Below are 26976 nucleotides of genomic sequence, written 5' to 3' on the forward strand. Positions count from 1 at the left end.
GCTTAACAAAGAGCTGCAGTTAGTTACAGAGTGGGTGGCAAGGAATAAGTTAGTCCTAAATATTTCTAAAACTAAAAACATCCACTAAACCTCAACTAAATATTTTAATAAATATTGTGGAAATTGAGCAAGTTGAGGTGACTAAACTGCTTGGAGTAACCCTGGATTGTAAACTGTCTTGGTCAAAACATATTGATACAACAGTAGCTAAGATGGGGAGAAGTCTGTCCGTAATAAAGCGCTGCTCTACCTTCTTAATAGTACTATCAACAAGGCAGGTCCTACAGGCCCTAGTTTTGTCACACCTGGACTGCTGATCAGGTGCCACAAAAAGGAACTTAGGAAAATTGCAATTAGRTCTGAACAGGGCAGCACAGCTGGCATTGGATGTGCACAGAGAGCTAATATTAAGAATATGCATGTCAATCTCTCCTGGCTCAAAGTGGAGAAGAAATGTACTTCATTACTACTTGTATTTATGAGAGGTTGAATGCACCGAGCTGTCTGTTTGAACTGCTGGCGCACATCTCGGACACCCCTGCATACCCCACAAGACATGCCACAAGAGGTTTCTTCACAGTCCTCAAGTCCAGAACAGACTTTGGGAGGCGCACAGTACTACATAGAGCCATGACTACATGGAACTCTATTCCACATCAAGTAACTGATGCAAGCAGTAAAATTWGATTTAAAGCAAGGCAACACAAACATAGGCACAGTCACATGCATACACATACATGATAACATACGCAGTATACACACACATGGATTTTGTATTTTAGATATGTGGTAGTGGTGGGGTAGGAGCCTGAGGGCACACAGTGTGTTTTGAATGTATTGTACTGTTTTTCAAATGTTATTAGCTGCCTTCATTTTGCTGGACCCCAGGAAGAGTACATGCTGCCTTGGCAGCAGATAATGGGGATCAATCATAAATACAAATACAAATCACACATCGTTGCTATTTGCATAGTTAGCCTCAGGCTAATGTTGCAATTCTTTAGCCATTCCTYAACTTGCTACCAAAAACAAGCTACATATGCACCAAAACAAATGAACTAATGATGGTCTCTTTGCAGCAAAATCTGCCGAACTGGGATGGTTGTATCCCCCATATACAGTATATAACATTCTATTGGTTGCAATATATAATAATTGTATAATAATTTAAATAAAGTTTTGAATTCGGTGTCATTTTGTGTATCATTTCATAAACCATGTGCATAGAATCGGTACATCGAATCTCTTCCCAACTATTTTGCAATCTATATGGCACAGCTGTCATTTTTCTGGTCCTTAAATMAAACTGGTATACTTTTTTATTCATCACAATTTTCTTTAACCAATTTTGGTCGTTAATGAGGATCGGACCCTTTTTTTCAGTCTCCGCCTATAATGACATACCCAAATCTAACTGCCTGTAGCTCAGGACCTGAAGCAAAGATATGCATATTCTTGATACCATTTGAAAGGAAACACTGAAGTTTGTGGAAATATAAAATTAACCCAGTTCCTACATTTGAATATACAAATTAATTTTATCAAACAAAACTATGCTACATTTTTATCTCTGGGACCCTCAGGATGACAAATTAGAGCAAGATTACTGAATGTAACTACATTATTTACCTCCAGAGGTGAATGTATCGTTTTATTGTTGTGCACTTTCCTCAAACAATAGCATGGTKTTTTTTCACTGTAATAGCTACTGTAAATTGGACAGCACAGTTAGATTAACAATTTAAGCTTTCTGCACATATAAGACGTGTCTATGTCCTTACAACGACATTCTAGTCACGTTAGCAACAACCGTCCCGGTGTAGAGACACCGATCCCGTAGAGGTTAATGCAGGGCCGACAGACAAGGTCTTAACTTTTTGCCTCTTCCATTTTTGCGGRAATGCTGCAATTAGTTGGCAGTGGTGTAAAGTACTTATAAAGTACTTACTTTAAAGTAAAAATACTTTGAAGTACTACCAAAGTATTTTTGGGGGGTATCTGTACTTTACTTTACTATTTATATTTTTACAAATTTGTATTTTTACTTCACTACATTCCTAAAGATAATAATGTATTTTTTACTCCATTCATTTTCCCTGAAACTCACAAGTACTCGTCACGTTTTGAATGGCTAGCATGACAGGAAAATGGTCCAGTTCACGCACTTATCAAGAGAACATCCCTGCTCGTCCCTATTGCCTCTGATCTGGCAGACTCACTAAACACAAATGCTTTGTTTGTGTTTAGTCCCTGTGCCCAAGGAAGCGAAGGTAACCTGCCTATATGATTACCACCCCGTAGCACTCGCGTCGGTAACCATGACGTGCTTTGAAAGGCTGGTCATGGCTCACATCAACAGCATCCTCCTGGATACCCTAGACCCACTTKAATTTGCTTACCGCCCCAACAGATCCACAGATGACGCATTCTCAATCGCGCTTCACACTTCCCTTTCCCACCTGGACACAAGGAACACCAATGTGAGAATGCTGTTCATTGACTACAGCTCAGCGTTCAACACCATAGTGCCCACGAAGCTAATCACTAAGCTAAGGACCCTGGGACTAAARACCTCCCTCTGCAACTGGATCCTGGACTTCCTGATGGGCTGCCCCCAGGTGGTAAGGGTAGGCAACAACACATCTGGCACGCTGATCCTCAACACTGGGGCCCTTCAGGGGTGTGTACTTAGTCCCCTCCTGTACTCCCTGCTCACCCACCACTGCATGGCCAAACACGACTCCAACACCATCATTAAGTTTGCTGACGACACAACAGTGYTATGCCTGATCACCGACAACTTTGAGACAGCCTATAGGGAGGAGGTCAGAGAACTGGCAGTGTGGTGCCAGGACAACAACCTCTCCCTCAATGTGAGGCAAGACAAAGGAGCTGATTGCGGACTCCAGGAAAAGGAGGACCGAACAAGCCCCCATTAACATCGACYGGGCTGTAGTGGAGCGGGTCGAGAGTTTTAAGTTCCTTGATGTCCACATTACCAACAAACTATCATGTTCCAAACATACCAAGACAGTTGTGAAGATTGCACGACAACACCTTTTCCCCCTCAGGAGACTGAAAAGATTTGGCTAAGGGTCCCCAGATCCTCAAAAAGTTATACTGCTGCCCTATTGAGAGCATCCTGACTGGTTGCATTACTGCCTGGTATGGCAACTGCTCGGCCTCCGACTGCAAGGCACTACAGAGGGCAGTGTGTACGGCCCAGGGGCCAAGCTTCCTGTAATCCAGGACCTCTATACCAGGCGGTGTCAGAGGAAAGCCCTAAAAATTGTCACAGACTCCAGCCACCCGAGTCATAGACTGTTTTCTCTGCTACCGCACGGCAAGCGGTACCGGAGCACCAAGTCTAGGTCCAAGAGACTTCTAAACAGCTTCTACCCCCAAACCATAAGACTCCTGAACATCTAATCAAATCGCTACCCAGACTATTTGCATTGCCTCCCCCCTTTTACACCTCTGCTACTCTCTGTTGTCATCATCTATGCATAGTCACTTTAATAAATACCTACATGTACATATTACCGGTTCCCCCAGCACATTGACTCTGTACCGGTACACCCCTGTATATAGTCTCGCTATTGTTATTTTACTGCAGCTCTTTAATGACTTGTTACTTTTATTTCTTGTTCTTATCTGTATTTTTTTTTTAAACTGCATTGTTGGTTCGGGGCTCGTAAGTAAAGCATTTCACTGTGAGGTTGTTATGCTGTTCTATTCGGAGCATGTGACTAATCCAGTTTGATTTGATTGGTTCGCTGTTGTACATACAGTACGTGATCACTCACTCTCTCCCTGTTGCTTGGGGGTATGTTGATTTGTTGATTTTCGAGGCTTCATTTAAACTTTGTTGTCTGGTTTCTACATATAACCACATTTTTGTCAGTACAAAACAGAGCTCCTCYCTCCCCATCTGTCCTGTCGGTTTATGCGTGCTCCTCCTTTTATGGTTATTATATCAGTAGTTGCGCATAACAGCGTTTCCACTGCAATTGTCACATAATTKATTAGGATATTTTGCTGACAAATTTGCCGTTTCCATCAGGCCTGCCTTGAGTTTTTTTTCTAATTCATCCGCATGAGTTGGTTGGATGGAAACCTGGTTAGTGTAGCTTTCTAGTAGCAGTTATCTTAAGATTTGCTGGTCTCATTCATTTGTTAGCTCTCAGATTTGGTTTCTTTTGTGATGTTCTGCAGATAACACTGTTTGGTCCCCTGATGTTGTGGTCCTGTTTTTCCAGTGATCTCAGTGCGATGCATGGCTCAGTTTGTGGGGAGAGAAGACAAGTACAGGTAAGGTGTGACACGTGCAGCATACCTCAGATACTGAATGCAAATGAACAAAGGGAGTTGTTGACTTGACTCGGTTACCTTACAGTTTCTCAGTGTGTCATGAGTGTCATGGTAGTTCACCTAACACTTGGCATGCATGTCATAATCGACAAGAAAGTGTCCATTTCATTACTGCAACTTCATGACTCCATTGACAGTGACATGGTACAATACAGAATGTTTTTTATGCAAAAAAAATCTGGATATCTTAGTTTAATTAGAGGCACTCAGAGGTTCTGAACGTGTAGTTGTAAAAGATGAACACCTGGGTGATTCGTGTTTCATTTAAAGTTTTCATCTTGGTTTCCTCTGGGATTGACTTTGACAGGGGGCTGTTCGGCTGCATCACCAGAATCTTCAACGATGAGGGCGTTGGGGGATTCTTTGTGTAAGAAATGCTTTTTTTTATTCCACTTTGTTAAACATATTTATATTCTTACCYGTCAGACTTTGTAAGTAGGAGAAGTGAGACATTCTTTGTCATTAAGTGTKATTCTTACTGACGTCATCACCCTAATGGTAGTGTGAATCTCCTAGTTTGGTGTAGCACAGTGGTCGCCAACCTTTTCTGAGTCAAGATCACTTTCTGAGTCAAAATGCAAGCTGAGATCTACCGCTCTGATTTTTTATTAACGTGACTTAAYAAATGTAAGCCTATGCAACATTAACCAATTAAAAACAGTACTGTAGCAATGAGGTTTGTTCAGTAAGCTATAGGGCCAATACATTAACACAGCATACTGGCTTTGCTTGAATTTACCTGCCAATGCATTGTTGTTTTTGACATTTAAAAATATATATATTTCAAAATTTGAGTTAGGCTATATGATCACACCGGTAATAGATCCATTGTTGTATTACTTYTGAGGCACAGCTGAGTGAGCATACATTTAAGTAATTAGCTTTTTATTTTACTGGGCTGATGGTGCCTCCATCTGATGGTCAGTCTCAGCAGAGGGAGAGAGCAGCAGACTGAGGGAGCGTCTCTCAACATCCCTCCGCTCTCTCTTTCCTCCACTGACACTGACCAAAAAGGGGCACCGTCTTCCAGCTGATGGCGAAACTCGAGCCGCACTGCATTATTTCTGCCTCATGCACAAATTCATGTTGTTACTCCTATGAACAGAGAAATGAAATATATGATATTAAACAAGACCCAAGCTGCTAATAATAACAACAAAGCAAGCCTATAGCTACACTTTCCTACGCATACATTACTGCTGCAGTGCTTGTTGTAGCGCTGAGTGTAAATAGGAAGAACGCTCATTTTATGGCTTATAAAAGTGTTGACTACAAAGTGTTGACAGTGCTGAGTAAGAACTTAAACATGAACTCTCATAAAAACAGCAGCTCTTTGCTGTATTCGTTGACAGTCTCTCTCCAGTCATGGATTTAAACGTTTTGAATTTTCACAGTATCAATTTTGCTGTAGCTTTCTTTTATGCCTGCTACGTTACTGCAGACTCGGTCATCTGAGCAATCTGATTGGCCAGGGGCGCCCACACAATTTTTTGGGGGAATGGTGACATTTAAGCGATCGGTTTTCTATCACTCATTTCCGCGTCACGTTAATGATATCATGTCACCGTGTAGGATTGTGGGTCAATTAACCTTGTCGGAGTGGGCGCCCTGATTCTAGTTTGTGAGCTAGGCAAGCTACTGCGAGGGAATCTATCAAATAGCGCACCTCCAACTTTCTACAGTACTAATGCAATTAGTCATACAAGCTAGAACCGCCACTGTCTAGACATACCACCGCCACACCTTCGTTTATTCAAGCTCCACCTCAAATGAATAGTGGGTGAATAGTAGCATGCTTTTCTCATGCTTAAATTCAAGGTCAGAGAATGCATAGAGAGAGTGCATAAAAAGGGAATTACGTTACATTTACGCGCACTTTAATTTGGTCGGAATTGTGGCCTAGATATCTGCTGCAGAGAGAGCATTAGAGAGAGCATGAGAGAGAGCATGAGAAKAATTGTTTTGATCAGTTACGGAACTAAAAGTGCTGAAAACATGCTGGCTCACTATTTAAAAATAAGATGGAGAACAAGCTATAGGATGACAAATACCAGAGTTTTGCCGCAGGTGCAGTCGACTAGCGCTAGCTAATGCCAAAAATACTACACTGAACAAAAATATAAATGCACCATGTAAAGTGTTGGTCCCATGTTTCATGAGCTGAAATAAAAAAAATCCCTGAAATATTACATATGCACAGCTTATTTCTCTCACGTTGTGTGCACAAATGTATTTACATCCCTGTTAGTGAGCATTTCTCCTTTGTCAATATAATCCAGCCACCTGACAGGTGTGGCATATCAAGAAGCAGATTAAACAGCATGATCATTACACAGGTGCACCCTGTTCTGGTGACAATAAAAGGCCACTTTAAAATGTGCCGTTTTGTCACGAAACACAATGCCACAGATGTCTCAAGAGCGTGCAATTGGCATGCAGACTGAAGGAATGTCCACCAGAGCTGTTGCCAGAGAATTGCATGTTCATTTCTCTACCATAAGCCACCTCCAACATTGTTTTAGAGAATTTGTAATAAAGCCCTTTTGTGGGGGAAATCTTATTCTGATTGGCTGGGCTTGGCTCCCCAGTTGGTGGGCCTATGCCCTCCCAGGCCCACCCATGGCTGCACCCCTGCCCAGTCATGTTAAATCCATAGATTAAGGCCTAATTWATTTATTTCAATTGACTGATTTCCTTATATGGACTGTAACTCAGTAACATCTTTGAAATTGTTGCATGTTATGTTTATATTTTTGTTCAGTATGTGCCTTCAGAAAGTATTCATACCCCTTGACTTATTCCAAATGTTGTTACATACTGAATTCAATCTTTTTTTTTTTTATCTCACCTGTCTACACACAATGCCCAATAATGAAAACATGTTTTTAGAAACGTTTTCACATTTATTGAAAATGAAATACAGAAATATTATATTTACATAAGTATTCAAACCCCTGAATCAATACATGTTAGAACCAACTTTTGSCATTGATTACAGCTGTGAGTCTTRCTGGATAAGTGTCTGGAGCTTTGCACACCTGGATTGTACAATATTTGCACATTTTTTTTATTTTTCGAGCTCTGTCAAGTTGGTTGTTGATCATTGCTAGACAGCCATTTTCACACCTTGCCATAGATTTTCAAGACGATTTTAGTCAAAACTGTATCTAGGCCACTCAGTAACATCCTGCTGAAAGGGGAATTTGTCTCCCAGTTTCTGTTGGAAAGCAGACTGAACCAGGTTTTCCTCTAGGATTTTGCCTATGCTTATGTCTATTCCTTTTGTTTTTATCCCCCCAAAAAACTCCCTAGTCCTTGCCAGTGACAAGCATACCCATAACATGATGCAACCACCACTCTTGAAATATGAAGAGTGGTACTCAGTGATGTGTTGTGTTTTTACCCAAACATAACGCTTTGTATTCAGGACATAAAGGTAATTTCTTTGCAAATTGTTTTGCAGTTTTACTTTAGTGCTTTATTGCAAACAGGTTTTATGTTTTGGAAGATTTCTCTGTACAGGCTTCCTTCTTTTCACTCTTTCATTTAGGTTAGTATTGTGGAGTAACTACAATGTTGTCTCCTATTACAGCCATTACACTCTGTAACTGTTTTAAAGTCACCATTGGCCTCATGGTGAAATCCCTGAGCGGTTTCTTTCCTCTCCGGCAACTAAGTTAGGAAGGCCGGCTGTATCTTTCTAGTGACTGGGTGTGTTGATACACCACCCAAAGTGTAATTAATAACTTCACCATGCTCAAAGGGATATTTATTCAATATCTSCTTTTTTATTTTTACACATCTACCAAAAGTTGCCCTTTACGAGGCATTGGAAAACCTCCCTGGTCTTTGTGGTTGAATCTGTGTTTGAAATTCACTGCTCCACTGAGTGACCTTACAGATAATTCTATATGTGGGGTACAGAGATGAGGTAATCATACAAAAATCTTGTTAAACACTATTATTGCACACAGAGTGAGTCCTTGCAACTTATTATGTGAATTGTTAAGGAKATTTMTACTCCTGAAKTTATTTAGGCTTGCCATAACAAAGGGGTTGAATACTTATTGACTCAAGATGTTTCAGKRTTWKATTTTTTATTAKTTTAAAACAATTCTAAAAACATAATTCCATCAGGGTACAGACATCCCAAGTATTCCGGATAGCACTGACCACCAAACAGCAATCTCTTCCTGGTACACACTTGCATTAACTACACCCATAATCAACATTTTCAACAACAYAAAATCCCCAGACCTCAGAAATTGTCTCCTGATGTGATTGGTCTCCTGATGTGATTCTAAGTCCATTGTTGTGGACTTAGAACTTCAAATGTTTTGTTTTTTAGCAAAAACCTGGAAACACTGAAATCTGMATAAACGGAATTTGTGAAAAAATAAACGGAATCAGACAAAAAAATAAAACAGATTTTATAGAGCCCTAGGTAAGAATCAATATTCCTGGTTCAAAACCATTGACATTGTTTTGATCTGTACTGTATTTATGTCCTTTCCCCTTATTGGACGCTTTATGTTTGCAGGGGGGTTGTGCCCCATGTCCTGGGGGAGGTCATCTTTCTGTGGTGTTGTAACCTCCTGGCCCACTTCATCAACACCTACGCCGTGGACGACAATGTAAGCACGGTACATACACCTCTAAGCACTGATCTAAGATCAGCGGTCACTATAATAACCTAAGTGAGACAACACATCTCTGTTGAAGTTGTAGATACTTTACGAAGCCATTTCTATTTTTTTATTTAACCTTTATTTAACTAGGCAAGTTCTTATTTACAATGGCGGCCTACCCCGGCCAAACCCGGACGACGCTGGGCCAATTGTGCTCCACCCTATGGGATTCCCAATCATGGCCGGTTGTGATACAGGCTAGAATCGAACCAGGGTCTGTAGTGACGCTTCTAGCACTGAGATGCAGTGCTTTAGACCGCTGCGCCATTTGGGAGCCCCATGAGGGCAGGAAGAATACAATAATCTACTTGTTTTGTTACCAACTCTTGAATAACAGGAAAATAAACCTGGAAACAAATTGTAGTTCATCCTTGGTTCAGCACTGGACATGAGTTTCATAGATAAAGTCAGAAAAAAGTCAGCAATGTATTCTTTGTACTTTTTATTTAATGATACCCATTACATAGGAATAGTACAAAAAATATCTAAATATACATTAGGATCCCCATTAGGCGGATCCCCAGTGGCGACAACTAGTTTTACTCGGGTCCGACACATAACAAAAAAAACATTACAGACAAAAGACTGTAAAATCGACATACATTTTGTGTGCATCTATCAGTTACACATACATGTCTGTACATACACAAAACAACTAGGTCACATGGTGGGAAATGCTTGTGCCGTGAGGTGTTGCTTTATTTGTTTTGTTGAACCCAGGTTTGCTGTTCACTTGCGCTATATGAGATGGGAGTTCCATGCACTAATTTCTTATAAAAACAGGAAGTGATGCAGTCTTTCTCAACTCTTAGCCAAGAGAGACTGGCATGCATAGTATTAATATTAGCCCTGTAGCTCTTTTCTGGGCCAGCTGCAGTTTTACTAGGTCTTTCTTTGTAGCACTTGACCATGTGAATGGACAATAATCAAGATAAGATAAAACTAGAGATTACAGGACTTGTTTTGTCGAGTGTGGTGTCAAAAAAGCAGAGCATCTCTTTATTAGGGACATACCTCTCCCCCATTGAATCTACAGTGCCTTCGGGAAGTATTCAGACCCCTTGACCTTTTTCAAAATAAAAAACTGAAATATTTACATAAGTATTAAGGTGCATCCTGTTTCCATTGATCATCCTTGAGTTGTTTCTACAACTTGATTGGAGTCCACCTGTGGTAAATTGATTGGATATGATTTGGAAAGGCACACACCTGTTTATATAAAGTCCCACAGTTGACAGTGCATGTCAGAGCAAAAACCAAGCCATGAGGTTGAAGGAATTGTCCGTAGACTTCCGAGACAGGATTGTGTCGAGGCACAGATCTGGGGAAGGGTACCAAAAAAGGTCCCCAAGAACACAGTGGCCTCCATCATTGTTAAATGGAAGAAGTTTGGAACCACCAAGCACCTTCCTAGAGCTGGCCGCACGGCCAAACTTAGCAATCGGGGGAGAAGGGCTTTAGTCAGGGAAGTGACCAACAATCCGATGGTCTCTCTGACAGAGCTCCAGAGTTCCTCTGTGGAGATGGGAGAACCTTCCAGGACAACCATCTCTGCAGCACTCCACCAATCAGGCCTTTATGGTAGTGTGGCCAGATGAAAGCCACTCCTCAGTAAAAGGAACATGACAGCCCGCTTGGAGTTCACCTAAAGGACTCGCAGACCATGAGAAACAAGATTCTCTGGTCTGATGAAACCAAGATTGAACTCTTTGGCCTGAATGCCAAGCTCACGTCTGGAGGAAACCTGGCCTAGACTTTAACCTGATAAAACATCGCTGGAGAGACCTGAAAATAGCTGTGCAGTGATGCTCCCCATCCAACCTGACAGAGCTTTAGAGGATCTGCAGTGAATAATGGAAGAAACTCCCCAAATACAGGTGTGCCAAGCTTGTAGCGTCATACAGTCTTGAGTCTTTTTGGGTAATAGCTGCCAAAGGTGCTTTAACAAAGTACTGAGTAAAGGGTCTGAATGCTTATGTAAATGTCATATTTACGTTTTAAGCTACGAACACTCTGGCAGCTTTCATGGCTGAGATAAGTTATTTCCTCTTCTTGCGCACAGCTTCAGGATAGTCCTTGTTGAGGAAGATGTCGGTTCCTCTCAAGTTCTTGGCTCTTTCCAGAACAACTACCTTGTCCTTAAACCTCAGGAACTTGACCACTATCTGCCTGGGCCTGTCACCTGGGCCGGTGGTGAGTTTTCCTGTCCCGTGGGCGCACTCCACCTCAATCTTCCTGTGGTCCATCTTCAGTTTCTCCAAGATCATTTCCCTCACTTTGTCCTCAGACTCTGCAATTCCGTCCACAACAATCTTGTTCCTCCTTGATTGTCCCTTGAGATAATCTYATTTCTCTGTCATTGTTGTCATGGATTCACATATAGAACTGATGTTCTCCCTCAGTGACTTACAGATTGCTGTCATCTTGCCGTTCTCCTGTTTAAACTGAATGAGCTGACCCTGGGGAAACTGTAAACTGTTCTTCAGGTCCTGGACCTCTCTGGTCAGGTCAACCATTTGTTTTATTAGTCGACTCCACCAGTATTTTGACACAACACTTGAATCTATTTTCTTGTTGTAACAAATGCATATAGAATGATTTTTGTTCGTTTAAAATAACCTTCACCTGTAATAACGAGACACCACCGTCGTCAACGGTACTCCCACCGGCTTCAGTCTTTGTCATGTTACCAACGTAGGCTACGCTGTTGCTCCTCGCAGTTCCAGTCAGGGCAGGTCGCAGGGAAGATGGAAACAGAAACAAACAGCATAGATCATAGCATCAGCATAGCCACAAGCCCGGGACAATCTGCGGTCCCAGCTAGCCCCCAAGCCCTCAAGAAAACCCAGCTAGCTTGATAGGCAGTTAGCAGCTAGGCTAGCTGCCACGCCAAGCAGCTCCTCAGACCCATGTTTGTCAGGATCCCTGGACAGATAGCAGCGGTCCCAGCAACTGATGCCAACCGCGTCATGGGATCCAAACTCAAAAGGTAGCTAGCTAGTAACCAAGCTTTTTCAATAGAACACTTTTTCAGAGACTTTCAAAACTTTCCAAAACAACAAACAGGGCTGTCCCTCGTTCCGCGTTCAACAGGAAGTGGGTTTAGCTAGAGAGCACCAGAGATGAGCTAGGTAGTCATTCAAAATTTCATGTTAAACACTATTATGTTGGTTATCTACAGTGTTCCGTCATGAAAATACTGTTTTCCAGCATATGATCTCTCAGATCGTCATGCTATTATGTTTAAAATGAATGTGCACATATGCACAATGAATATGAGGTTGGTACTGGAGGGTGATGGTCCATGGTTCAAGGCCTCCCTTGGATCCGTCTGAGGCAGGGCCTGGTAAACCCAGTGACGATGGGGTACAAGGTAGGGGTTGATACTTGGCAGTTCAACACTGGGCTGGATGATCTGGTAAATCCAGCAATGACTGGGTAGCCAGTTTGCATCTGGTCTCACAACACCGGTTCAATATCTAACAGATCAGGGCAGATGACCCAGAGCCAGTCATCAGAAGAGATCATGTGTTGGAAAACAGTGTTTTGTGCACAGAACAATTATTTTGTAAATGCTTCCCCTCTCACACGTTTCTGCAGTTCAGCCAAGCCCCAGCAGTGAGAAGCTACACCAAGTTTGTGATGGGGGTAAGTTCAGCTGCACAACCTCTACATGTCTTTGTACACATTTTTCTGAAACTGAAATGTGGTGAGGATATTTTGAATATTTTGTTTCCCTAGGTTATCTCTAAAAGCCTCCTCCTTTTACTTTGTTTATCTGATGGTGTTGGAACTCCAGCACTTGTGTCCACCTTATTTCCCCATGTTTGATCTCCCTACCCCTGTCTCCAGATTGCAGTGAGTGTGTTGACGTACCCATTTATGCTGGTGGCAGACCTGATGGCAGTTAACAACTGTGGGTAAGGCTGGGATCACACGCACGTTTTTTTTGTCTGTTTAAAAAAGTTAAAATGTTTTCGACTCCAGACTACCGGAGCCCCCGCACTACAAAAACGTGCATGCTTTGGAGGAGACGGGCGCCAAATGTGAGTGCACCATTTGAAAACAATGGAGAAAATTATGCAGGCGCTTTTGAAAAGTGTATCCAGTTGTATCCCATCCTAATGTTTATTTTATATATGTAACTGTATATTATTGTTTCGTAAACTGGAAATAGAATGGGCCACAATGCCCCCATTTGTCCTGATGAAGGTTGGTAAAACACCATAGCCTATAGCCAGTTTCATATGAGTCTRCCTCCTATCCACATAGGCAAGATGGAGTGGTTGAGACGACAATGCATGTTCTGTAGACAGGTGAGATCTGTTAGATCTAAACAAGAAGGGAAAGTGGTTGACAACAATGTCTCATTTTTTTTTTTATGTAGCTTTCATTGTCTTCTCAGAATATTCTGTTGATAGTTAAGAGGAAGATCAAAATGCTCCTGCTCTTGTTAAAAAGATTTGTCTAAAATGTTGATTTGGGGTGTCTGCTGGTCATCAACATCAGTTGTAAAGAAGTATAGCTAAGATCAAAATGATGTTCTTGTTGACAAGATAGTCTTTTGAAAAAGATCCTTGACGACAGATATGCTGACTCTCAAACTGAGATACAACGGTGATTGATTTGGTCATTCTGCTCCTGTTGCTTGATGATTCGAAATGAATTGCTGTGAAGACGAATAGCATTGACACAATGTTTTGTGTCACACGTTATACTCACCAATAGAATAGCTAGCTAGCTAACTTTTCAGGTAGCTCTACTTCTCATCCTGGCATTTTCCCTGCATCTCTCTATAGTCTTTGGAAAAAATTCCTTGGGTAAGGATATATTGGCTTTTTTAAGTCAAGTATGGTGAATTTGGTCATTCTTCTCCTACAGCCTAGCGGTTAAGAGCGTTGGGCCAGTAACCGATAGGTCGCTGGTTCGAATTCTCGAGGCGATTAGGTGAAAAATCTGTCTATGCTCTTGAGCAAGGCACTTAACCCTAATTGCTCCTGTAAATCGCTCTGGATAAGAGCCAAATTACTAAATTACTTAAATGTAAATTATTTTTGTTCTACACTGAACAAAAATTATGAACACAACACGCAACAATTTTAAACATTTTACTGAGTTACAACACACACGAGCCAACATTTTATTGTTCACAGAAGTGGTAACAGGTTCATCTGCTTAACAATTAGTAACTCATTGATCGATTTTCATTTATTTTCTGGAGATGAGAAGGTATAGAGGTTGAGACTACAATGATTGTCACAAAGCTAACAATCTGCCTGCAGAAAACAGTAATAGAAAGGAAAGTGYTGTATCAACCTTTTTGGCTTCATTTACTGTTTAGACAGTTTATTGGGAAGTGTGTTTGGAGGTGAGGAGGAGGATTATGTAAGATACTCTTTGAAGAGGTAAGGTTTCAGGTGCTTTCGGAAGATGGGCCGGGACTGCTAGCTTCAGGGGTAAGCTGGTTCCACCATTGGGGTGACAGGACAGAGAAGAGCTAGGCAAGGCTGAGCGGGAGGGGCCAATACACCAGAGGTGGCAGAACGGAGTGCTCGGGTTGGGTTGTAGGGTTTGAGCATAGCCTGAAGGTAGGGATGGCCAGTTCCTCTTGCTGCTCCATTGGCAAAGAACCATGGTCTGTAAGCCAGTGGAGTGTGTGGAGGAGCGTGGTGACATGGAAGAACTTGGGAAGGTTGAATACCAGGCAGGCTGCAGCGTTCTGGATAAGTTGCAGGGGTRTGATGGCACAAGTAGGGAGCCCAGCCAAAAGTGAGTTGCAGTAGTCCAGACTGGAGATAAGTGCCTGGATTAGGATCTGTGCCACTTCCTGTGCGAGGTAGGGTCGCATTCTACGGATGTTATAGAGCATGAACACGCAGGAGTCAAGTCAATGCTTTGATGTTTGCGGAGAACGACAGGGTGTTGTTCAGGGTCACGTCAAGGTCTGAGACGCCCAGCCCTGAGAGGGTGGAGAGGAGGATCTGATGGTTCACGGTGTCGAAGGCAGCGGATAGATCTAGGAGGATGAGGAGGGAGAGTCAGCACGGAGAGCCTCCGTGACACAGAGAAGAGCAGTCTTGCTTGAGTGACAAGTCTTGAAGCCTGACCGGTTAGGGTCAAGAAGATCATTCTGAGAGAGATAACAAGAGAGATAACAAGAGAGTTGATCAGCGACAGCACGCTCAAGAGTTTTGAAGAGAAAGAAGGGATAGAGGTCTAGGTTTTGACGTCAAATGAGTCGAGTGCTAGTTTCTTGAGGAGCGGAGCGACTCTGGCATTTTGAAGTCTGAGGGGATGCAGCCAGTGGTCAGGGATGAGTTGATGAGGGAAGTGAGGAATGGGAGAAGGTCTCCAGAGATGGTCTGAAGAGGGGATGGAGTCGAGCGGGCAGGTTGTCGGGTAGCCGGACTTCACTAGTCTCAGGATTTCATCTGGAGAGAGAGGAGAGCAAGAGGTCAAGGTGTATGGTAGTTCTGAGTGGGACCAGTGGACCCAATAGACTAAGTGAATGAGGAGCGGATGTTGTCAACCTTGTTTTCAATGAGGTTGACAAAGTCGTCCACGGGGGGTAGAGGATTAAGGAGGGAGGAGAAGGTGGAAAATAGTTTCCTGGTTTTAGTGGCAGAAGCTTGAAATTTTGTGATAGAAAGTGGTGTTAGCAGCGGATACAGAGGAAAGAAGGTAGGGYGGGAGTGAAAGGAAGGAAGTTTCGTTTTCCTCCATTTTCGCTCAGCTGCCCGCAGCCCTGTTCTGTAAGCTCGCAATAAGTCACTCAGCCAAGGAGCAGCAAGGGGAGGGCCAAGCCGGCCAGGAGGAAAGGGGACAGTTCTGATTCATCGGACTCGGAAACGTAGGAGAATACGTTGGAAGAGGCAGAATCACGAGACAGGAGGGAAAAGGATTTAGCAAAGTAGTGATCAGAGACCTGGAGGGGGGGGGTTGCGGTGAGATTAGTAGGCGAACAGCCACTAGTAAGATGAGGTCAATCGTATTGCCTGCCTTGTGAGTTGGAGAGGACTGGGAAAGGGTGAGGTCAAGAGGCAAGGAGGGGAAAGAGCGAGTTGGAATTATATCACGGTAAGAAGATTATGAACTTGACCTAGTTATAAGACGCAAGTTTTTCACATCCTCTGAGAAATGTGCGTGAAAATTCAGCGGTTCATTTTTAAATCACTACTTGTTTTAGTAGTTTAGTAGCATAGCTGCTGAGCATGTCAACACACGTGAGCCAAAAGCAGGCATGCATCATTCACGGTAGTGGCAACATGTTCATCGGTTTTTGCATTTAGTCAGTCACTCACTCGTTTAAAAAAAATAGTCTTTATGAAAGGTAGAGGTTAAGACCAATGTTCTCTCTAAGCGGCGTGCGCACCTTCTCCTGGACTTCCGCGCAGAAGAAACGCCAGGCTGTAACTTTGCAAGATTGAGTCTGTGATTTTGTTGTAGGCAGAGCGCAAAGGAGTGGCGGGGGTAGCCCACGAGCTGTCTTTCAATCATCCTAGAGTGATTGCGCTTTTTAGATCAGTTCAGATCAGAGCCTCGCGTATGCACATTTGTTGATATTCTTTGCTAGTTCGTGAGTTATTAGCCCAGTTATAGGTAATTGTAGGTCAGCAGTGGGGAGTTACTYCTTCCTACAAGAGCACACAATATGTAGGCTTAGGCTACATTTCAAGCCGTCTTTGAAAAGCCAGTCAGGTAAAAAAAACTTTACTCTTAATTAAATGCGCAGTGTTGTATTTTGAGACAGGCTTGAATATGCAAATAAGCCAATAGGCAGAGGGGTAGCCTACATTGTCTAGTTCTCGGTATGGTAATAATAATTAATTGTATTTTGTAAAGTGGTTTCTTTCATCTTACAATGCAATTTACAGCCACCTATTTGGCCCATGGTATTACAGACCAGGTAAAAATAATAATGAAGTAATGTCAAGCAATTCATAATGTAAAAACATTTTTAAAAGTCTCATGCATTGTATGCCTGCAGTGAACACCACATATAGGCTACTGTAGGCTACATCATAGAAATCAAAAGCTATTTCCATGTGAAAATGTTATGGGATTCGCTCCATTGGTTTAGTTGGTAGGCCTACATTATGATCAAATAGCCTATTGGCCACTGTCTAAAACTGTAAGGGTACAGCCTCAGTGTTCACTGTAAACAATGATCAAGTTTCTGCTCATAAGACCTACAATTTGCTCTGTGACCCCAAAAATGAGAGGGAACATTGGTTGAGACTACAATTATTTTTTTTCTCCCCCTCACAGGAGTTTTTCTTTTAAATGTTATTAATTCCACCTATATTTTMCTTGATAAATATTAATATTTGATATTTTCTCAAAAGATGGTATAGTAGTTATGACATGGTGGTCATTGCCACATGAACATCTTGTTGAAAGGACACAAGTAGTAGAAGTGATTTTTTTAGGGTTGCATGCGCTACGCTGCCAGTAATAACCTGTAAACGAAGTTAAGTTAGCCAAAAGTGCTTTCCTTTCTATAACTGTATTTTGCAAGGGCATGTTACCGAACAGCTTTCCTTTCTATCAGTGATTTCTGCAGGGTCTAAAGACATGGGCAAGACGCCAGGATGAGAAGCATTTAGATAAAAACACTTTTTTGTATGAGGAGACCGTGTGCGCCTAAGTTGAACAATGTAGGCTCACATAGAGCTGTTGTGGTGACTGTATTACCGCCACATAGGCAGGCATGAATCATGACAGCAGTCAAATTCCTTTACCTATACAGAATATCGCAACACCATCCCTTTCCATCACCTCCTCTCTCTCCTTTATTCCTTTCATTTGTGCGCAGAGGGGCTGTCAAAAGTTTTTTGTGAAATAAACTCAGCAAAAAAAGAAACGTCCTCTCACTGTCAACTGCGTTTATTTTCAGAAAACTTAACATGTGTAAATATTTGTATGAACATAACAAGATTCAACAACTGAGACATAAACTGAACAAGTTCCACAGACATGGAATAATGTGTCCCTGAACAAAAGGGGGGTCAAAATCAAAAGTAACAGTCAGTGTCTGGTGTGGACACCAGCTGCATTAAGTACTGCAGTGCATCTCCTCCTCATGGACTGCACCAGATTTGCCAGTTCTTGCTGTGASATGTTACCCCACTCTTCCGCCAAGGTACCTGCAAGTTCCAGGGAATTTCTGGGAGGAATGGCCCTAGCCCTCACCCTCCGATCCAACAGGTTCCAGACGTGCTCAATGGGGTTGAGATCCGGACTCTTCGCTGGCCATGGCAGAACACTGACATTCCTGTCTTGCAGGAAATCACGCACAGAACCAGCAGTATGACTGGTGGCATTGTCATGCTGGAGGGTCATATCAGGATGAGCCTGCAGGAAGGGTACCACATGAGGGAGGAGGATGTCTTCCCTGTAATGCACAGCGTTGAGATTGCCTGCAATGACAACAAGCTCAGTCTGATGATGCTGTGACACACTGCCCCAGACCATGACGGACCCTCCACCTCCAAATCGATCCCGCTCCAGAGTACAGGCCTCTGTGTAACGCTCATTCCTTCGATGATGAATGTGAATCCGACCATCACCCCTGGTGAGAGAAAACCGTGACTCGTCAGTGAAGAGCACCTTTTTGCAAGTCCTGTCTGGTCCAGCGACGGTGGGTTTGTGCCCATAGGCGACGTTGTTGATGGTGATGTCTGGTGAGGACCTGCCTTACTACAGGCCTACAAGCCCTCAGTCCAGCCTCTCTCAGCCTATTGCGGACAGTCTGAGCACTGATGGAGGGATTGTACATTCCTGGTGTAACTCAGGCAGTTGTTGTTGCCATCCTTTACCTGTCCCGCATGTGTGATGTTCTGATGTACCGATCCTGTGCAGGTGATGTTACACGTGGTCTGCCACTGCAAGGCCGATCAGCTGTCCGTCCTGTTTCCTTMTTGTGCTGTTTTAGGCGTCTCACTGTACGGACATTGCAATTTTTTGCCCTGGCCACATCTGCAGTCCTCATGCCTCCTTGCAGCATACCTAAGGCACGTTCACGCAGATGAGGAAGGACCCTGGGCATCTTTCTTTTGGTGTTTTTCAAAGTCAGTAGAAAGGCCTCTTTAGTGTCCTACTTTTTCATTACTGTGACCTTAATTGCCTACCGTCTGTAAGCTGTTAGTGTCTTAACGACCGTTCCACAGGTGCATGTTCATTCATTGTTTATGGTTCATTGAACAAGCATGGGAAACAGTGTTTAAACCCTTTACAATGAAGATCTGTCTTTGAAAGACAGGGTCCTGAAAAAGTGACGTTTCTTWTTTTGCTGAGTTTATGTTTTGTTGCGAAAACATGTTACTATCAATGTTCCCAAACAGATTTCACTTGGTTTCCCAAATMAAGCACTGGGTAGCTGATGGAACAGGGTTGGACAGCCCATGGCATACAGAGTTTGMCGGGAATATCACTGTTGCGCAGCAAGAGCATGCATGGAGGGAAATAAGTGTTCTTTTATTTATTTCTCAAATGCTCATYTTAAGCACATGTGCCGCTATAAAACAGAAGTAACCTACTATGCATCATTGAAAAATGGACCAGTGGAAAGCACGCAGCCTCCATTCGCTATTGGAGTGCATACAGAAAATGTCCTTTTTTCCCCTGGCCCTGAACATTTGATAATGGGCCATTCTAAATCGGAGCAAATTTTACACATTAGTAAAGACCAGATTAAATTGAGAATAGTTCGATGGATAAAAATATGCAAACTTTCCTGAGGCAAACTTTTTTGTTTGGTTGCTATTTTCTCAAATCATCAATAGCCTATGGTCACATCATGCAGCCCAAATGTTTTGGCTGAGCACACTGCTCGCGTCGCAAAATATATTTAGAAATCTATGTTATTCAATTATTGCACCCACACTGCTCGCACGCACCAACGAGCGTCTGCGTTGCCAAGGGCTAAAATAGAAGTCATTCCTATTTCTGACGCAGATCGCGCTGCAAGACCTGCCTCTCCCATCTCTTCATTGGTTTATAGAAGCAGGTACCCACGTGGGTGATTGAAAGATAAACTGTTGCCGGTTGTGGTGGTAATACTATGAAAGTTTAAATTGCCATAAATGTTTTAATGCTTTTCGACCTGTCCCCAAATTAATGTCATTGATTCAGAGTTTGTTTTGATATTTTAACCTGCGTGTCGTAATCGCGTTTGGTGTAGGGGGACAAAATACATTTTTACATCTGCGCATGCGCGCAGCCAGTTTGGGTTCCGTGTAAGACATTTTTTAAGACAAGGTTTGTATCATTCACAACTAAAGTTGCCAAATAATTCTAAATCTAGAGTATAGGACCTGTTCAGTGACGATTTTAGCATGTAAATCTTGGTGGGGCAAACTCCCAAATTTTTTGGGGGATGCATGCCAGCAAAGCCACTACACAACACTAAACAATACATTAATTGCACTATAACAGTGACAAACTCTGCTGACAAACTGTTACTGCCTACATACAGCTGTCCCAACAGCAGTCCCAACAGTTACCACTGCTACACCTGGCTGTCAGCGGAGCCTTGTCTGGCAGCGAAACAGTTCATTCAGCCTAATTTACTCAGTTCATTCAGCCTAACATAGCTGATATGGCTGCCTTGCTTAAACAAATGTGGTTTCTGCTGACAATTGAGATGTACAAACTATGGCATAAGGTGACGAGGAGCGGATAAGAGTCAATCCGTAATTTCGATTAAGACATTAATGAGCGAGCTTGGAAGGACGTAGTCAATATAACTATTTGTTTAGCACTTGAAATGTACAGCGACAGAATTCAGAACATGGGCTGTTCTTACGGTATTCGCCCTGTACACCAAGTCAGAACCGTAGGATAAATAAAGGGGGCATATAAGCAGACAATTCATTTCTCTAAAACAGGCTGTAGATTACATGTGCACCACCAAGGCAGAATAGTAGGCGAAATTAAGAGGGGAAACGCTATCAAATTATTAAGGTGAGGCATATGGGCTACAAACAGCTTACTACACAACATACAGTACACTTAGGATTACTTTCTTAGCTACAGTATAGATATATCCCTGGCATATTACATATTTTATGCAGAAGCATACAAAACATTTTTGGACTCACCTTGTTGTGCTGTGCTCACTTGAACAGGAAGGTGGCGTGGTGGTCCTTCTTGTGGGCTCTAGAAAGAGGCAAACTTTTCTGGCCCATGGCGTTACCCCCTTTTTGGTGATATCCAATTGGTAGTTACCATCTTGTCTCATCGCTGCAATTCCCCTACGGACTTGGCAAAGGTCGAAAGCCAAGCCAAGCCGCACTGCTTTTTGACACACTGCTCGCTGAACCCGGAAGCCAGCCGCACCAATGTGTCGGAAGAAACACTGTCAAACTGACGACCAAAGTCGACCGACCGGCCCGCCACAGGGAGACGCTAGAGCACAATGAGACAAGGACATCCCGGCCGGCCAAACCCTCCCCTAACCCAGACGAGGCTGGGCGAATTGTGCGCTGTACCATGGGTCTCACTGTCACGGTTGGCTATGACAGAGCCTGGGATCGAACCCGGGTCTGCAGTGACGCCTTATATCTCATTGTTAAATTTGCGATTTCCAACGTGTTGTGTAATGTTTATGTCCAATGGCTGAGGAGCAACTATACGTTTTATCAATCATTTCTCTTCATGTGACAAGAATTGAAAAGGATTTGCCAGTAGATTGCCGACTTGATGCAGGAAGATGACTGCTTGTCTAGCTTGCTAGCTAAGATTTTGAAAATATGATGTTGACATGATCAGTCCAATCAAAGCTAAGGTAGATATATTGTTATTTGATGTAATTTTATCTGTGGCCAATGACCTTGAGCCTTCTTGGATGGGTACTTCTAATGTAACTCTATAGCAGCACCCAAGGGGCTTGAATTTTCAAGCTCTACCCATAGATTTTGCGGTGACGTAGTGTTCCCATGAGTGACAGAACTCTGAGCCAATCACTGCGCAACTAGAGAACATTACCAACCCCGTATTTTCCGCTGGCTGCCCCACCACCACAGAAAGCACTAAGCCAGGCTGAAACACCTGCATTTTGGAGCTGCCTTTCTCAATAAAGCAAAAAAATTGACCATGTTTGTATGCGGCTTTATTAACTCACTGATTTGCCCCACCTGACTTGAATGATGCATCGCCACTGGCCTGTTTCAAATGATCACTTTTTATGCTCAACATAGCGACTTCATATGCGCACTCGCACCGGAATGGGAAGAATATCCTTTCTATTTTATTCAGCTAAGTTCAATTATATTCGTCTTACTATAAAATCATATAATTTAAAATAATGGCATGGGACTTATAAGCATATCTTGTCAGCTAAACAAACAAGCCTTCAGCCTATGGCATGGAGCATAGCCAGATAACATATAGTTGGCCAGGGTTCCCCAACTGGTGGCCCGTGGTTGTTGCTTTTTGGGCCCCCAAGCTTTCTGAGCAAAAATAATAATAATACACATATATTCTTTTGGGGGGGGGGGGTAAATAAGAACTATAAAACACCATGAAATCAGATCCAAGTGATTTTAATTAAGAAATCTGATCCCGAGTATTCTCACACATAATAGAGAGACACTAGATCATATACAAATCTAAGCCAGGTTTAAAATGATTATGTTTCAGTCAAACGATATATCTGCTTGGCTTCTTACGGTCATTTTGTAGTCTACAAATTATTTGTAATTACAGTTGAAGTCTGAAGTTTACATACATACACCTTAGCCAAATACATTTAAACTAGTAAATATTCCCTGTTTTAGTTCAGTTAGGATCACCATTTTATTTTAAGAATGTGAAATGGCAGAATAACAGTAGAGAGTGATTTTTTCAGCTTTTATTTCTTTCATCACATTCCCAGTGGGTCAGAAGTCTACTACACTCACTTAGTATTTGGTAGCATTGCCTTTAAATTGTTAACTTGGGTCAAACGTTCGGGGTTGCCTTCCACAGCTTCCCACAAAGTTGGGTGAATTTCGGCCCATTCCTCCTTATAGAGCTGCTGTAACTGAGCCATGTTTGTAGGCCTCCTTGCTCGCACACGCTTTTCAGTTCTGCCCACAAATTTTCTATATAATTGAGGTCAGGGTTGTGATGCCACTCCAATACACTTGACTTTGTTGTCCTTAAGCCATTTTGCACAACTTTGGAAGTATGCTTGGGTTCATTGTCAATTAGCTCTGATCAGGCCCTACACCCAAAAAGGCACTGCGTTCATCCACCTCTGGCCCTGCTCGCCCTCCTACCTCTGAGGAAGTACAGTTCCCGCTCAGCCCCCAGTCAAAACTGTTCGCTGCTCTGCACCCCAATGGTGGAACAAACTCCCTCACGACGCCAGGTCACCGGAGTCAATCACCACCTTCCGGAGACAACCTGAAACCCCACCTCTTTGGAATACCTAGATAGGATAAAGTAATCCTTCTAACCCCCCCCCCCCTTAAAAGAGTTAGATGCACTATTGTAAAGTGGTTGTTCCACTGGATATCATAAGGTGAATGCCCAATTGTAAGTCGCTCGGATAAGAGCGTTCTGATAAATGACTTAAATGTAAATGTAATTTGGATGACCCATTGCGACCAAGCTTTAACTTCCTGACTGATGTCTTGAGATGTTGCTCAATATATCCACATAATTTTCATGCTTCATGATGCCATCTATTTTGTGAAGTGCACCAGTCCCTCCTGCAGCAAAGCACCCACACACATGATGCTGCCACCCTGTGCTTCACGTTGGGATGGTTATGTTTGGAGGAAAAAAGCGGAGGCTTGCAAGCCTCCCCTTTTTCCTCCAAACATAACAATGGTCATTATGGCCCAAACAGTTCTATTTTTGTTTCATCAAACAGAGACATTTCTCAAAAAGTACGATCTTTGTCCCCATGTGCAGTTCCAAAACCGTAGTCTGGCTTTTTTATGCGGTTTTGGAGCAGTGGCTTCTTCCTTGCTGAGCGGCCTTTCAGGTTATGTCGATGTAGGACTCGTTTTACTGTGGATATATATACTTTTGTACCTGTTTCTCCAGCATCTTCACGAGGAACTTTGCTGTTGTTCTGGGATTGATTCGCACTTTCCGCACCAAATCCTTCATCTCTAGGAGACAGAACGCGTCTTCTTCCCTGAGAGATATAAAGGCTGCGTGGTCCCATGGCGTTTATACTTGCGTTACTATTGTTGTACAGATGAACGTGGTACTTCAGGCGTTTGAAATTGCTCGCAAGGATAAACCAGACTTGTGGAGTCCACAATTTTTTTTTCTGAGTCTTGCTGATTTCTTTTGATTTTCCCATGATGTCAAGCAAAAGAGGCACTTTGTTTGAAGGTAGGCCTTGAAATACATCCACAGGTACTACTCAGTTGACTCAAATTATGTCAATTAGCCTATCAGAAACTTCTAAAGCCATGACATCAATTTCTGGAAATTTCTGAGCTGTTTAAAGGCACAGTCAACTTAGTGTATGTAAACTTCTGACCCACTGGAATTGTGATACAGTGAATTATAAATGAAATAATCTGTCTGTAAACAATTGTTGGAAAAAATTACTTGTCATGCACAAAGTAGATGTCCTAACCGACTTGCCAAAGCTATAGTTTGTTCAACAAGACTTTGTGGAGTGGTTGAAAAACTAGTTTTAATGACTCCAACCTCAGTGTATGTAAACTTCCGACTTCAACTGTATGTTCCGGCCATTCGCTCAAGAAAAAAATTGGCCTGCGGCTGAGTCTAGTTGATAWTCCCTGCCACAGCCCTAGGCACACACAAGGACATTTAGGAGCACCATGAAAAATATTTMAGATATTAAATCTAGAATRTTGAATTTTTCTAGGCACAATGGTGCTCCTAAATAAAAATTGCAGGTCACACAGCAAAATATTTAGGCACAAAATGGTCGCACTGTAGAGCCCTGACTGGGAAAGTGAAGCAAKCGTTAGCTAATGCTAACTAGCTAGCTGTATCTGGCAATATCAATATATCTAGCTAGCTATACTGAACAAAAATATAAACACAACATGCAACAATTTGAAAGATTTTACTGAGTTAGAGTGAAATAAGTGATGGATTTCTAATGGCTGAGGAGGGGCGCAAACATGGGTGGGCCTGGGAGGGCATTAACTACGTTGTAMAATAATAGTGAAGACGACAAACTATGAAAAAACACATATGTAATCATGTAGTAACCCATAAAGTTTTATTTTATATTTGAGATTCTTCAAAGTAGCCAWCCTTTGTCTTGATGACAGCTTTGCACACTTGGCATTCTCTCAACCAGCTTGACCTGGAATGCTTTTCCRACAGTCTTGAAGGAGTTCCSATCCTGTATCGGTACCCCCCTGTATATAGTCTCYCTATTGCTATTTTACTGCTGCTCTTTAATTACTTGTTATTTTTATCTCTTATTCTTATCTGTATTTTTTTTAAACTGCACTGTTGGTTAGGGGCTCGTAAGTAAGCATTTCACTGTAAGGTGAACCTGTTGTATTCGGCGCAGGTGACTAATAATATTTGATTTGATATATGCTGGGCACTTGTTGGCTGCTTTTCCTTCACTTAGAGGTACAACTCACCCCAAACCATCTCAATTGGGTTCAGGTCGGGTGATTTGTGGAGGCCAAGTCATCTGATGCAGCGCAACATCACTCTCCTTCTTTGTAAAATAGCCCTTACACCGCCTGGAGGTGTGTTGGGTCATTTGTCCTGTTGAAAAACAAATGATACTCCCATTAAGCGCAACCCACATGGGATGGCGTATCGCTGCAGAATGCTGTGGTAGCCATGCTGGTTAAGCACGCCTTGAATTCCAAGTAAATCAGAGTGTCACCAGCAAAGCACCATCACACCTCCTCCTCCGTGCTTCACAGTGGGAACCACACATGCAGAGATTATCCGCTCGCCTACTCTGCATCTCACAAAGACACAACGGAAGGAACCAAAAATCTAAAATTTGGACTCATCAGACCAAAGGACAGATTTCCACCGGTCTAATGTCCATTGCTGGTATCTTGTTCCAAGCAAGTCTCTTCTTATTATTGGTTTCCTTTAGTAATGGTTTCTTTGCAACAATTCGACCATGAAGTCCTGATTTCACCCGGTCTCCTCTGAACAGTTGATGTCTATTTGGGCTGCAATTTCTTAGTCTGGTAACTCTCTAATGAACTTATCCTGTGCAGCAGAGGGAACTCTGGGTCTTCCTTTCCTTTGGTGATCCTCATGAGAACCAGTTTCATCATAGCGCTTGATGGTTTTTGCAGCTGCACTTGAAGAAACTTTCAAAGTTCTTGAKATTTTCTAGATTGACTGACCAATCTGCTAAATGAAAAAAAAAAATATATATATATATGTGATTTAATAATCTGAATAACCATGTATTTGCTTTAAAACTAGTTAGCTAGATAATATTAATATCTAGCTAACTAGTTTTAAAGCAAATACATGGTTATATTTTTGTCATTAATAGACGCTCTTATCCAGAGTGACTTACAAGAAAAGCAATTAGGGTTAAATGCCTTGCTCAAGGGCCCATAGACAGGTTTTTCACAAAGTCGGTTAGGGGATTTGAACCAGCGACGGTTACTGGCCCAACGCACTTAACCACTGGGCTAACCTGCCGCCCTAAATCAATTAAATATGTATCAATAATTTTTTTTATATAATCGTAAAAGATTATGCACTTACCCACTTGCAAGACGCTCGTTTGTTGAATTCTCCAAGAAATGTGGCTGGAAATTCAGCAATTCATTTTCATATCAAAACTCTTCTTTTTTTTTAGTTTAGTAGACTTGTCAACACACGTGACCCAAAAGCTGTTCAAAGTAGTAGCAACATGTTCATCAGTTTTGCATTTAGTCATTATTTTTATGAAAAAGCGAAGAGGTCTTTTTTTTTTTTTGTTTTTAAGGTAGATTTG

The 26976-nt window shown here is 42.4% G+C and overlaps 1 protein-coding gene across 3 annotated transcripts in view; it reads left to right on the plus strand.

Annotated features, from left to right (window-relative positions):
* The window catches only part of LOC111976240 (mitochondrial carrier homolog 1), a 45688-nt gene that overhangs the window by 5065 nt on the left and 13647 nt on the right, over window positions 1-26976 (plus strand). Inside the window, exons 6-10 of one of the 3 annotated variants that reach the window (XM_024005004.2) lie at window positions 4260-4311; window positions 4679-4738; window positions 8912-9014; window positions 12660-12707; window positions 12912-12979. In XM_024005004.2, the coding sequence (XP_023860772.1) occupies window positions 4260-4311; window positions 4679-4738; window positions 8912-9014; window positions 12660-12707; window positions 12912-12979 (331 nt within the window). The remainder of the gene's footprint in view (window positions 1-4259; window positions 4312-4678; window positions 4739-8911; window positions 9015-12659; window positions 12708-12911; window positions 12980-26976) is intronic. The other 2 variants (XM_024005005.2, XM_070448113.1) reach the window with 2 other exon arrangements.

This window comes from Salvelinus sp. IW2-2015, linkage group LG17 (genome assembly GCF_002910315.2).
Source record: "Salvelinus sp. IW2-2015 linkage group LG17, ASM291031v2, whole genome shotgun sequence".
Taxonomy (NCBI): domain Eukaryota; kingdom Metazoa; phylum Chordata; class Actinopteri; order Salmoniformes; family Salmonidae; genus Salvelinus; species Salvelinus sp. IW2-2015.